Source organism: Nipponia nippon, unplaced genomic scaffold, assembly GCF_047370975.1.
Source record: "Nipponia nippon isolate SJK-2023a ecotype South Korea unplaced genomic scaffold, ASM4737097v1 scaffold_12, whole genome shotgun sequence".
In the NCBI taxonomy this organism is placed as follows: domain Eukaryota; kingdom Metazoa; phylum Chordata; class Aves; order Pelecaniformes; family Threskiornithidae; genus Nipponia; species Nipponia nippon.
Genome location: NW_028262313.1, coordinates 2,724,724 through 2,739,295, shown reverse-complemented (window position 1 = coordinate 2,739,295; position 14,572 = coordinate 2,724,724). Strand labels below are relative to the sequence as shown.

The 14,572-nt window shown below is 52.8% G+C and overlaps 1 protein-coding gene across 1 annotated transcript in view; it reads right to left on the bottom strand.

Annotated features, from left to right (window-relative positions):
* SLC16A2 (solute carrier family 16 member 2) overlaps window positions 1–14,572 on the bottom strand; it is a 35,248-nt gene that overhangs the window by 2,908 nt on the left and 17,768 nt on the right. Inside the window, exons 2-5 of the mRNA XM_087748637.1 lie at window positions 6,225–6,369; window positions 1,759–2,221; window positions 1,149–1,292; window positions 383–611 (exon numbers count right to left, since the gene is read on the bottom strand). Coding sequence (XP_087604763.1) covers window positions 383–611; window positions 1,149–1,292; window positions 1,759–2,221; window positions 6,225–6,369 — 981 coding nt within the window. The remainder of the gene's footprint in view (window positions 1–382; window positions 612–1,148; window positions 1,293–1,758; window positions 2,222–6,224; window positions 6,370–14,572) is intronic.

Here is a 14,572-nt window from a genome sequence, read left to right as displayed (position 1 = left end):
GATTCAGCAATCCAGGGGCTGAACTTTATTGATTGATTAGCAATCAGTCCCCAGATATCTAAAAGGACTTATTAGAAACCTAATATCTGCCAATTTTTAGCTCAACTTCAAACAGAAATCAGTTAATGAAATCTTGGGTCGCTCTCACCGTTCCTCTGCTGGTTACCTTTCATCAGCCCGGAGAAAGGCCCTGAGATGCTACAGGACATAGCGTGGAGTGATGCTACACCCGTACCTCAACCCCCATGCGACACGATAAGCCAGAAAATTCAAAATCGTATGTCTGGTCTCACACCTAAATATCACCACGGGTGAAAGCCGCTACAAGCATCTGCTCCCCCCCAGGAGCTGGGTCCAGGTCCGGCACCATGGCACTACCAACCTGCTATCGGTGTACCCGCGGTCATGGGCACAGCCATCAGCCCCATGAGGTACCCTATGGCCTGGGATGCCTGCATGGGCCCCACCAGCTCGAAGGCGATGGGGGCCATGATGGTGGTGAAGAAGCCATCGCAAAGGCCGAGGAAGAGGCAGATGACAATGACGCCTTCGAACCCTCGGCACTGGGGGATCATCATGCACAGGAGGCCCAACAGCATGAAGGATGCAACCTGGGAAGACAGAAGTGGGCATGTCATTGGGGAGCAGGATGAGTGGGGATGGGCAGCACGAAGCGTCATGAAGGTGACACTGAACAGGGCAACGACATTGCCCCCTCCTCTGGACCCAGCAATGCCATCCATCCTCTGCTCTCATCTCGGAGAGGCCCTTAAGAATAACCTTTTAAGAAGCTTTAGGAGGGATTATCTCCTTAGATTATCTCCTTAGATTAGCTGCTAGATTTCAGCAATTTGTTTTTCAAAAACCACAAGAAGGTGAGAGGGTGTCCAGCAGTTTGGGAAGAGTTGGGACCACAGAGTTTGATTGCTGAACTGACACCGAGACCTCGGGTCAAGTGTGTAAGTTCTCTGTACACCTTTCTACAATAAATTTTCTTCCCTGACAGCAGACAAGGGTGTTAGGTGATGGTCGGTAAAGGATCTGTGGTTGACAGTTATTAAGCAGAGTGTCGATACTGACGTAGCGATGCTATCCCCTGGCCCACAGTGGTTAGCCAGCAGCTATGTGGAGGGTCGGACACAACGTACCTGCAGGTAAATCTTCTTCAGCCCAGGAATGCAGTCGCCAATGCGGCCTGAAACCAAGCGCCCCAGCCCTGACATGGCTCCAAGGCAAACCAAGAGGATCCAGTCCTTTTTGGTTTCCTGAAATCGCTTCTCCACGTATTTTACCTAGGATGGAGGGAAGGATGCAAGGACATGAATCCTCAGTAAGTTAATCCCTCTCATATCCCCAAAAGGGACAAGACTTCCTGCAGAGGGCTTGTGGCTTTTGGGCTGGTTGTGTGACCCTCATGTCCGCACCATGCTGATCTGCACACACCACCTCCGCCCACCCCAAACCCAACAGCCCCCTCCTCTCCCGCTACCGATGCTTGTCCTCGGGAGCCATGGGAAGCGACCGCTCTGCCCACCCTGGTGCAGAGGACACATAGGAGCATTGAAAAGGTGTCTCCTCCCATCACTATTCCTGTTTGCAGGACGTGCCTGTAACAGTTTCTTAGCTTCGAGGCTTTTGGTGGCTCTGTCCCTGCTGCCCATCTCCACCTTCCCACCTCCTCCTCGCTTGCAGGGAAGAGCCCTTTCACTCTGGGCAAAGGGACCTCCCTCCCCTTCCCGTCCCAGCCAAGGCTCTTACCAGGTTCATGTAAGGTACGAGATATCCCAGGACAGCAGTAGCGATCCCAAAGGCCCAAATCCGATAGGTCTTTCTCCGGAAAACCCTCAAGTTGAAATATTTGCGCGTCTGGGCCCAGCACTGCTGCCGCATGCTCCGGCTGCCCAGCTTGTCCTGCCCATCGTGTTGAGAGTCACAAGAAGGCGGCAAGATGGGCCGATAGGTCAAGGACAAGAATATCTGGATGAGCATTAAGGCACTGAGTACTTGGAAAGTATGCGCCAGCCCAATGGCCTTCCCGACCATCTTCAGGAAGAAGGGGAGCGGCACGGAGATGAGGCAGCTGCCGCCGGCCACGATGCCATTGGCCAAACCAAGGCGGCGCTTGAAGTAGTGACCAAGGATGACCAGTGAGGGCTGGAAGGCGAAGGAGCTGCCGCAGCCAAAGAGGATCCCATATGTGAAATAACGAACTTCCAGAGACCTAGTGGGAAAAAAAACCACATCAAGGTGGCTACGTTACGCAGAGGTAAAGAAGCCTTCTCCCCTGCGGTCCTGCAAAACCTGGAGTCAAGACCCAGGTCACACATTATCACAGGTGCTACACAGACAGTCTGACCTCGAGGAGCTTATTCCCTAGCCAAAGCAAGGATTATCCTCATTTCACAGCTGGCACGTTAAATCTTCGGGAAAATGAAGCCTAGCTGAGGAGTGCTTTCTGCAAAGAGGAGAAGGCAGCCAACCTGCCCTCCTTGGGAAGCTGACCTAACTTGAATGGTTTTTAAATTACAGCAAGTAAGATTTTCTAAGGTAGGCAGGTTATTTTTAGCTATAAATCCATTTTTTTTCCACTGAAAAGGACTAATTGAAAACGTTTTGCACCCAGTGTTTGAAAGCAGAAGGCACCAACCCTGCTGGTTATTAGGCACTTAGGAAGGGAACATTGCGTTTCTGCCCAGGCTCCTCTGGGAGCTTCAATTAGACAGTTAATAGATCTCATTTGTACCTTACATTGGTGGCTGCACTCGAGGAGGGAGTGAAGTGGCTGCTCTACAGAACAGGTGGAAAGTCCTGAGAGCCCTTGGAAGGAGCTGCTTCCCAATTGCCAGCCCGGTTTTCCCAACAGAAGCAGCTGAGAAAGGAGCCTAAAGTTAGGCAGTGCAAATAACCCATTGTGTTTCTCTCCAGATGAAGGATTTTTTTCTTCATCCCCATGCAATACATTCAGCTGCAAAAGTCTGCCATGAAATACTGCATGGGAGGAGAGTGAGATGGAAACGTTTGGGCAGCTCACCGGGCAAGCGATGCTGCACAAATGGGGTCTTTACTCCAACACTCAGAACGATTCATGTGAAATACCGAGTGCTGCTCACGAAGCAAGCGAGAAGACAGCAGCCCAGATCTAACGGAGCAATTTGAAGTTGAGAAAACGTTTACAAGCACATAATTTCTTCCATTACACACTCATCTCTTTAGCTAGCCAAGCAGAAAGCAGACCGTGCCTGCTGTACCCAACGGCTCAAAGACAAATGACTGTCATGAAAAGCAATTTCCAGCTCCTCCAGAACGAAGCCACATCAGAAACCCTCTCTGCAGGAGCCAGGCAAGCAGCTGGGCTACGCAGGCTGTCTCCGACCTCCCACGCACCAGCCCTGGCCATCTCAGCTGGGCCACACCAGCTTTGGTACTGCAGCTAAGCTGACGTGTTGGATAAGTGGAGACAAATGCCACGGCTCCCATCTGCTCCCCGTTGACGCTAAGACACCCCTGCATGAGCAGGGGCTCCTTTCAGCCATACTTCTTAGCCAGGATTTCCCACCCTGCTCGCTGGGAATCGGCCAGCTGCTCTCCGGTGGGAAGGGCAGCATCGTCTCCCTCGGATAACGAGGTCTCCCATGGATAACGACATCTCCTGGGACAAGGAGATCTCCCTCCAACGGCTGCCTCTCACAAGGGGAATGGCCCTGGTTCAGCCCCGCTGGCAGAGGTTTGGGGGATTTCTCTCTGCAGGAGAAATTGGGAAGAAATTGTGGAGGGGAAGGAGCAGCAGATGAAAAGGGGCTCAAACCCCACCACAGAACACTTAATGGTGCAGAAGAGGAGGGCTGGGAGGGATTTGGGGGCCATATGAAGGCAGCCTTGCTGAACTGGCCACCATCTCCCATTCCCCACGCTGAAACAGCCCCCTTAAAACTGGAGGGAAGGTGGAGTCTTAACACAACTGGGGTTTCTCTCTTCTTGAGGGCCCATAAGTTCTGTGGTGGCTCGAGCTGATTACGAGTGCAGGAGACACCCCGGTGCAAGGCAGCAAAGCGAGGAAAACCCTCGCCTCAACCCCATCCAGAAAACTTCAGCCTTCCCCAAAGCTCTGCATTTCAGCATATTTTCTTTATTTAGTGGTTTTCATACAAAACTCCCAATATTTTTTGAGTAGGAGGCACTGAGCATGGGTGCTGGGGTCCTGCTGTGCAGGCCCGGTGGCTGAGTGGGTTTTTGGATCAGCTCGGTGCAATGCTGGGAACCACTGCTCCTCTGCTTGGACAAAGCAAACCCATTTTAGAGAAATCAGGAGATAAAGGGTTGATTAGCCTTGATCCAGCCCTGCCTGAGCCTACCTAACCCAGGCTGCATCTCCCTTTACAGCAGCAGCTCATGAACAGCAGCTCCCTTTGCACCGGTGCATGGAGCCCGGCCGGCACTGGGTGGGTCATCTCCAGCTGCAGCTGGGGGAGCTGGCAAAGGGGACCAAAAAAAAAGCTTCTCCATTGTTCTGGGCGAGCAGGAGCCACTAGCTCCGAATTTCGGGACCAGCCTTTGCCACCCAGATGGAGCACTACCAAATCCCGCAGGCCCGCTGCTCTTCCTCCGGCTCCGGCTCGGCTGTGCCGAAGGCAGATTCCCTGGCCATGGTCCAGCTGCAAAGGGGCTCCTTTCTCCCTTAAAAGGCAGCCCAAAGGAATGTGAACCAAGCATGAAAAGGCAGGAAATGGGGATTTCAGCTCTGGAGCTCTCCTGGAAATAATATTCTTTGCCTGTACTGTTTGATTTTTTTTTTTAAGCCCAACACAACAAGCCACTGGCAGCGGTGTGGTCCCAAGAGCTCTTTTTCTTTGCGCAAACATTTTACAATGGGGGGGGTAAAAAAAAAATCCAAGCTTCGTTGATTGCAAGATTATGTGGGAAGCGCCTGTGCTCGGCACTGCCAGGAGCCTGGGCATACCTTCCCTCAGGACCGCCTGCACTTTCCCCAATTACTATTATCTTTTGAAATACAAAGGGGTGGCACCTGCGGAGGAAGTTGCCGAGGGTGGTTCCTTCCACGCCGCTGCCCGTGCTGCTGACCAAGATGGTTTTAGCATCCCAACTCCCCTGGATGCGATCGGCCCCGGTGCCAGGGGCTTTGCCTCCCCCTTCCCAGCGTAATGGGGGGGCTCCCGCAGCTGGGGACGCAGGGACCCATCACACAAACGTATCCACAGGGAACCAGGGTTGGGGCGAGCACGAGGGTCTCGTTGGCCAGGATAAAAGGGAGCTGGCATCCCACTGCCCCGCGCGGGCAGGGAGGAGCACAGCGCAGGCAAGTCACCCTCCGGGAAACTAGTGTGTATTGGCTTTAAACAAACCCACTTCTTGAAGCATTTTAATTAAAACAATATTGATTTTAACTGAAATCCAACCCGAAGCAATGTTTTTACTCAGAAAAACTGGGGCAAATGATGCTTTGGAGGGTGTCACCACGGTGCCTTTGAGACTCCGTTTAACAAGTGCTGCATGAAGTACCCCAGAGGTGACCTCTTTTTGCTCCCACAAAGATGCAAATGTCTTGGCTTGGAAAGATTCTCACATCGAATGAGGTACACCTGCGATCCAAATACACATCGGCGAGCGCCTGCCAGCAGAAATTCATGGCACGGGCTCAGCCGTGGAAAATGAGGAGCAGCAATCACCCTGCGCTGCAGCAAACGCCCCAGCCGGCGCAGGAACGGCACAAACTGTTCCAAACCCCGTCTGCCTCCCCTTCCCCGTCTGCCCTGCACGGAAACTCCCTCTTGCCAGGTGTAACCCATCAAATATTATTTTAAGCATTAATTTACTTTCAGTACCAAATGCGAAATTGGTTGCAAAGAAGACCGGGTTTGTCCACGAGCGTCTCTTTGGAGCTGCCCGCAAGAGGTGCGCCAACTTCTCACCGCCTGTTTTAAAGATCAAATGACGAACCTGAGGGCTGAAATCCCATAAAATAAATTCCCTCGCTCAGGTAAAATTCACTCTCTTGTTATAAAAGGACAAAAGAGCAACTTGGTTCAATTTGGAGAGAAACAGGCTGCTCGCACGTGGGCTGTAGGGATGCCAGGAGACCTCTCATCTGGCTGGAAACCACCTGCTTTGCCCCAAAAGGCAGCAGCAATGTGGAGGCAGGGAGGTTGCAGGGAACAGTGAGGAAAAGGAGCTCGCTGAAAAGCTGGATGACCCCCCTGCAGCCTTACTTGGTGAAGGAGCTGGAGAGGAGTCCGATGAAGGCGATGGCAGCTCCCGAGGCTGCTGTGGTCCTGCAGCCGATCCGGTCGGTGAAGATGCTGACGATGGGAGAGCAGAAAAAAATCATGCCCATGGCCAAAGAGCCGACCCATGCTAGGGAGAGAGAGAAGAGAGGCGACGGTCAGGGTGGGACATCAAACAGGTGCCAGAAGGAGAACAACCAGGGACCAACTCCAGCTTTGAAGGTGGTCTCAGCAGACAGGCAGCCCCATCACACCATTAATTAACAGTGCAGCTCATAAATAACAGCGTTACTGCCCGCGCTGCCCACCAGCGTCACGGCTGGGGCGCAATCTGTCCCACTGTTCACCCGTGAGATGGAGGCACAGCCAGGTTTTCCTTTTATTCCCTTCCGCTGGGTTCATACGTGTCCTAGGGAAGGCAGTGAGCTTTCTAATGCTTTTTTCTAATGGCCCTTGCTGCGCACGTAACGACACCTCCACTGATGCCGCTTCCATAGGGGACATCTTCACAGCCAAAAGACCCCGAGCTCCTCAGAGCCCTCTGCTCCCTGGCTTTGGCTATGAAGAGTTTCATATCTTGAGTTAAAGCTCTGCGTTTCCAGGTACCACACTCATCCATCACTGCTCCCCACTGCCCAGAGCCAGGACTGCCCCACCTCCCCCTCGCCCCACGTTCAGCGGGGATTTCTCATTGCAGCTGAGCTGGTGGGAGACACACAGGTTGTACCAGGTTAGATGACATCCCTGGCCCTGCCGGGCGATGCCCAGGCGGGACCGTGAGCTCATGTCTCCTTCCGACCCACCTCTGGAGAAAACCACTGTCTGTCTGGCTGTCTTTTTTCAGAAACTTTTATTATTTGCAGATTATTTCAGCCCGTCGTCTTCTCCCTGCCCTCCACCTTCTCTCTTTAATGGTTTCTGTGACTATTTTGGAGAGGAAAGGCAGGATTTCAAGAAAAGCAATGTGGTAAGGAAAAAAATCTCAGTCTACCAGCTCTGAGGAGAAGCAAGAGGTCCCCTCGGCAAGGTGCGAGACAGGGCAGGACAGACGGACGGACAAGGGGCCCCCAGCCCTACATGGCACCCAAGCAGGGGGGACCTCCTGGAGCATCTTCCAGCTTCAGGCCAAGCACGATCTGCCCCGGACAGACCCCAGGACATGTGCTCCTTGCTTTTTTTATTTTTTTGGGCGGGTTGGTTTTTTTGCACCCAAACCAAGCACTCTGCAAACCCTTTTAGCACAGCCCCACACAATAACAACCCGTCCTTCAAGAGCCATGAGATTTTCAGAAAATAGCCAGGTCCCTATTAAAAGCAAATCCCGGCTATATAACAGCCTCTCCAACCTCTGCCTTTCAAAAAGGACCACACAAAGAAGCCCTCGCTAGCCTGGGAAGAACTGACCCTTCCAAATTAATTATAAGTTTGCAAGGACCCAATTTACTCCAAAGTCTTCCCTAATAAATGCAGAGCGGAGCAATAAAAAGAAAAGCGAGGGCTGCGCGGGAACCTCGTGGGACTCACTGGGCTCTCGTCTCGACATCAGGCGAAGTGCAAAAGGGCGAGGGCGAGGACCCCCCTCTCCGGCTGATTTTTTTGGTTATAAACACAAGGCACAGTGTAATGAAAGTCCTTCTAATAGGATTAGGTGGCACGGCTCCAAAGAGCCGTCCAAAACAACTCCAAGAGGGGGTGAGGGGTGGGAGCAAAGCCAAGATGGGAAAGGCTCGTTAAATTGGATAATATACTTCCAGAAATGTTCCTTCTACTCCAGCCAAGGCAGTAAAACGTTAGATGGCCCCGTCACGTTTGAAGTTTGTTATTTTTGGAAATTACTTTAAGAAACGCGGAAATAAAAGCATAAAGCAAAGTATTAAATTTAAAGGGCCAGATTCTGATCTTAATAACCCAGAGATTTACATGCAAATAAGCAATATCAATCTCTGGCCCCAAAAATGCATACTCACCTGCGGAGATCAAAGCAAACCCGGGGCGAGAGGCTCAGCAACGGGCGCTTAAAAGCTCCTCCAGCTTTGGGTTTGTAAAGAGGAGATATCACTCAATTAAAATTGGTAAACACAAAAAAAGAGTCCCGTGGCAAATTGCTCTACCTTAGAGAAAGGGCTTACCACAAGCAATGAATAAAAATAGACTTGGGGAAGAACATCAAGTTAAAATTAGTAAGAACAATAGCCTCACTTCCAGAGCAGGGTTTTGTCTTCCCAGCACTTCCCAGCGAAGCCCCGGGAAGCCGGGAGGGCTGGGCGAGCTCCAGCGCTGGAAGGAAACCTTGGCAAAATCTGGGGGCAGGAGAAAGCTGCCTCAGCCCCAGCTCCAGTCCCGGCACGATTCACCCCGAAACAGCCCCCAGAAAGCGCGTTGCACAATTTACCCCCTTGTTTTAGCCCCAGCATGATGGCGATGATGTCCTTTCACCTGGGTCAGGGCAAGGCTGGAGGAAATCCATTGGCAGAAAACCACGGGTTGGAAAGAAAAATGAGGTTCAGGTGAAGTGTAGCCCCAAACCTGCCCTCCAGACACGGAGCCGGAGTCCCTGCATCCGCTCCAGGGGATGAAGGGTTTACTTTTGGCAATCTGTAACATGGTATTGAAGTTTCTCCTGGACTTTCCTGGACATGAAGGGCAGAGGCAGCCATTCCTCCAGTGGACACCAGAAGGGGCTTAATCAGCCTGAGTCAGGGCTTCCCTTCGGCAGCTCCTCAGATGCAGGAGAAGTTACGACTTGATTTAAAGCCCACAGGAAAATAAAAAAAAAGGGGGAAATCTTTGCTTCTGATTTCCACGGGGTTTGGATGAGATGGTTAATTCCTAGCCCGGCCACACCTCGCAACCCTCTGCGGCTGATAATCTGGGCGAGATATACTGAAACACACAAAGACAAGCCCCCACAAGAGGCACGAAGCCTTATCAGCCGCATGGTGCGATCAAGCAAATCCTAAAAGAAACGATGGATTCAATCCAGCTGAGGATGGGGCTGGAAGGAGCTCAAGAGCTGTGCAGAATTTGGAAAGGAGTCAGGTTAAGATTTGATCAAGTCTTGAGGTGCTGTAAGTCCAACCACCTCCTGGAAGTGCCAGCTGAAAGGGCTGGTTTTGGACTTGCCATGGTCAGACCCGGCTGGTGACAGCTGAGAAACCCCCTCTCCAAGGGATGCCTTTACAGAAACACCAAGGGCTTCAGAAACCACTTTTTTTAATTAAAACAAGGCATTTAAAGCACTCTCCTTTTGCAAGGAGGAGTGAAGATGACTTCTGATTTGGGGGCTGGCAGTATTAGAGGTGGCTCAACGCGTGCTCTCCCTCCCCAATAGCCACCTCTCCGCTGACCCTGCTTGGCGCTGCAAGTTACACTGAGACCAGCCACGTCCATGCCACCCTGCTCACACCCGCAGCCCCTCCTGAAGGCAATAAAACAGCAGCTGGGGAGCCGTGACCCCCCGGGTGCACGCACCCCACTCCTCGCTGCTTGCTCCGGCAGGGATGGCAGCGGGCTGGGGGATGGCAGCAGCCCGAGCTGCCACCTGAGTCCAGGCCACCTGCAGCCCCAGATTCCTCCAGAGCTGATGGCACCTTCCTGGTGGTCCTGAGGATGCTCTGGGGCATGGGAAGAGCCCAGCATGGGGCTGGTGCCCCTTTGCTGGAGCAGAAAGGTTGACCAAGGAGAGCATCCCACCAGCAGCTCTCCCGCAGCGTCATCGCACAGGGGGATAACGCTCCAGCTAAACTGCTCCTTCCCACCTTGACTTAACAAAGACAGCCAAACTGTTAGGCCATGGCAGGTCCACAGCAACACAGCCTTTAACAGGGGAAGCCAGCGGTTGAAGGTCTCCAAGGGGAACGGTGATGCAGTGGTGTAGGAGATGTGGGTAACATGGCCAAGCCGAGCCATCCTCCCCAGCATCGCTCACTCTGGGCTCAAGACAGAGTAAAAACCAGGGAGGCGACCCATTTGTCCACCAGCCCTGCACCATCAAGCCATGCCCATGATGGAGGAGCTCTGGGACTAGGTGTGCCTCGGCCACCACATCCTCCTGGCAGTGGGTGACACCACTGCTGGGGACCCTGTGGCAGAGGAGGGCTGGCATGTGGGGGTCAGGACCTGCACTGGGGCTGGCAATGCCGAGGGGCCAGGGAGGACTGCGAGCACCACATCTGTGTGTTCATGGCAGCAAGAGGTGGGCAGAGCCCCCGGGGTTGGTCCAGGCAGGCCCCATGCACCAGACACCAGATCAGCCTTCTTTCCAGCAAGGCCATCCCAAAAGGATGAAAAGCTCCTTCCTGGCCGGTATTCTCCCAAGTAGAAAAAGGTTTCTGAGCATCGTGGAGCAGAGCAAGGTGGGCGCAGGAAGGTGAGAAACAACAGGGGACAATGTCACCACTCTGCGATGCAGATTCAGACCCCCCTACATCATTAAAAAATCGTACTGCACAGTACTTGCAGCTGAGCCTATTTGTTCCTTTAAAAATGAATCTCCAGGGAGAGAGAAGGAAGGGACGTCGCTCTCAGCCGTGCTTCCCCGCTGACCCAAATACCCCTGGCTGGAGGGATCAAGGACCAGGAGGTGACCTCAGATCCGCCGCTGGAGGAAGTGTCTTCCCTCGCTTCCCGCGGCTTCTCCCGCTCGCGCCGTGCGGCTGGGACAGGGCGGCCGCTGGAGGGGACGGGGACATGCTGCAGAGGGTCACCTTCCCCAGGCACTTGGCATTTCTTGGAGGAAAGATGGGGCAGCCAAAGGTAATTCGCCTCCATCTCCCTGTCTGTACTGCTCCTCCAAGAAATAAGTAATTTCTTGACTTGTGCTTTCTGGGGACAGGGAAGCTCTGCTGGCGTGACAAACCTCATCACACATCTTCAAAGCCCTCTCCAGCCCCACCTGGCTCCTTTTTCGGGTGGCCTGGGAGCCCAAGCAACCTGCTGGCCCTGCCCATGCAGACGCAGTGGGGAAGCGGAGGGCTGTAACCCCCCTCCATGGAGCTAATGCATGCCACCCGGAGCACATCTGCAGCGAAAACGAAGCAGCTGTTTTATCTTGCGCCCTTTAAAAAGCCATTTGCGTCATCTTGCTCACTCAAAGTAAAACCTGGAGCGCTCCCAACAGCTCGGCCCCATGTGCTCAACACCCCCTGCGGACCGAGCACATCCCGGGGAAGGTTGGTCAAGCCTTAAATAAAGGCAGATGCAAAATCACATCTGAGGAGGCCACCACAATGCACGGCAGGAAGGGAAACTAAGCTAAAGAGCAGCAAACCAAAGCTGAGGAGCAGCAAACCGAAGCTGAGGAGCAGTAAACAAGCTGAAGAGCAGCCGGGCTCCTCTGGACAGGAGGTGGTGGTGCGGTGCAGTAGCAGCCACCATGCATCATGTGCAGCTAAAAGCCAGATAAACTCATTAATTGTATAGCAAGCCCTGCTTGGTACCATACCCTAAAGCTTCAGAACAAAGTCCTCCTTTATTAGGTTTGGCTGACTTCTCCCCCCCCTCCCTTCTTTCAAAAACAATTCCAAAACAGCCTGAAAATTGGAATAAATGGAATTATTCAAAGGTCTGACTAAAGACCCTTTCAGTGTTCCATTTGTGGCAGTATTAGGACAGAGTAAGGAAAAATGTGAATGTCATAGAAGTGGCAGCTACTGTCACTGCAGCATTGTCCCATGACCATGGATAATGCAACAACTCAGAGACCAGACCCAGCAAGTGTCCATCCAGTCTTTGCCATAGGAGACTTTTAAAAAATCAATTCTTAACTGGTTCAGGAGCACAGGGCACCGGAGCAGAGCAGGCTGGGAACGTACTTTGCTTTAAAAAACCCACCACGTCTCTCCTCATCGGGCCTCTCCACCTTCCCTTGCTCTCAAGGACGCAGGGGACATTTAAGAGATGATGCCCAGGCCACCTCCTGCAACCACTAAGTGACAGATACTAGCTTATGTGAGAGAAAAGTCCCAATATTAGCTGCCCTGTGGCCACATTAAGTAGAGATGGAGACAAATCTGTGGTTTTGCTTGGCAAGCAACAGGCGCGGAGTGTTTGCCTGAGATTCATGTGCTGAAGGTCTTGGAGAAACTCAGCCCCAGCCACATTTGCATCGTTTCATTCCAAAAGTATAAAATTCGACCCCGGTTAGAGCAAAATGGCATTCAAGCTCATGTCTGAGCTGCAGCACGTCCTCCCCGTCCACAGCCCTGCTCCCGCTCGGCCTCAGAGGCTCCAGAGCTGGTCCAGAAATGCAAATTCTTGTGAAATCCATCCAAAAGCAACAAGGCAGCACGTGCTCTGCAGCTGAAACCCCCCGATGTGCCCAGGCTGGATTTTTCTCCCCAGCACTCCCCTCGGCAGGCCAGGAAGGTTTTTCTTCTCCACATCGCCTTCTGGCTTACCATTTTTGAGAGATGATTCACCTACCACACACTAAAGCTACCCAACAAATAGGAGCTATGGTTGCAACAACTTCATCTCAACACAGGCTCCCATCCACCACATCCCATCTAGATGTCTTTCCATGACCTACACCTTCGAGGAGGCTGGAGATCTTCTTAATTCAATCTCTGCTGACGTTGGGTGACTCCAAGTTTGCCCATGTCCCATCTCCCCGGGTGAAAGCCTGGGGCTGCATGCCTGGAGGGCATCTCTTGGGGTTCAGCTGCTCTTGGGCAAAACCAGTGCCCTAACGCAGCTCCTGCCCGAATGAACTGGCAGAGCCTCTTTAGTACTGGGAGAAAAAAAGCCCGTCCGGGGGGCGAGCATCCCCTTCATCAACTGCGCTGTCAAACACCTCACCAGCCCCTGGCTGTGTTTTAATCCAGCAATTTTATGAAAAACAGAAAAGTTCCGTTTTAATTGGTGAAAATTCCCTCCTCCCGCTCGCGGAGCGCCAATCTGTAATTAGCCTTTCATGTAAAACGATGTTTATTCCTGACGGAGTTTATCTTGGCACAAACAGGCGCTCTGAAATGTGCACACATTTGAAGACTCAAACCCTGCATTTAATTCTCTATCTGCTTGTTAATCCTCATTGTTCTCAAGCCCCTTTTCAAAACACACCCACAGGGAGAAAAAAGTATTTTTTTATATATATATAAAAAAAAAAAACCTTTCCAGCATCAGGAACACCAGCAGCGAGCACAGCACCGTAGGCACCGGCCCGGGGTCTGGCTGCCCCCACAGCTCCTGGTGCTCACCCAAACACACGGTTCCAAACCCAGGAGGCCTTCCACCTGATTTTTTCCATCCTTCCGTTTTTTTTTTTTTTTAATATAATTTTTCTCCCCAGCTGTGATGCCCTTCGGATGTCCCCCCTGCAATGCAGGCACTCACCTGAAGGACAGGACCCCTGTGTTTCTTCGGCAGCTCTGCAGCGGCAGGGTGGGCAAAGCACGGTGGGGAACTACCAACAGCCCCCAGCCCCATTTTGGAGAGCGAACTCTCAGCGATGCAAGCAGACGGGGGCCAGACCCCAAGTTTCACAATTCCTCGGCTTAATTTGGAGCAATTTGGGATTTACGCACTCCCGGCACGCAGCAGCCACATCTCCTACCATAGGGGCTGGATCAGTAGCCCCCAGTGACCTCCCAGCTGGGACTGGGTGACCGAAGCGGACCAGGTCCTTCCCCCCTGTCCAGCCCCAAGTGCAGACGGCAGCATGGGGCCCATGAGGGCTAGTGAGGAGAGTGGAGGGGTCCCGAGCGGCTGCCAGCGGCTTCTCCAGGTTGCCCCACTCTGGGTGACCACATTGCTTCCAACAGGGCAATAAACACAATATCTACCTTATAAAATGAAAGGGAGAGTAAAGGGTCAGGGTCAGGATTAGGGTCAGGGTTAGAGTCAGGGTCAGGATTAGGATTTGAGTTAGGGTCAGTGTTAGGGTTAGGGTTTGGGTCAGGGTCAAGATCAGAGTCAAGGTCAGGGCCAGGGTTTGGATTAGGGTCAGGGTTGTGGTCAGGGTTAGGGTTTGGGTGAGGGTCAGGGTCAGGGTTAGGGGTCCAGCTCTCCCCAGCCCAATGCACCCTGGCAGCTTGGGGTTTCCTCCAGGCCCCATGTGCTGGCTCCTCACCCTGTGTTTTTGGGGAAACAGTTCCCATTGCTGGAGCCAGGCAGGTCCCGGAGCCGACGGCAATGATTAACTCCAGTGGGACAGCATGGGTCAGCCATGGCCCCGGACACCGGCTGCTGCACGTCCGAAATTTTAAGCCTTTGGAAAAGCCGTGACCTGACCAAACTTCACTGACCTTTGACTATGATTAACCTCCTCCAGTTGTTCGTGCAAGCGCGCAAAGCACTCGCTTAGGAACAGCTCAGCATTCATGCCCTGCCAT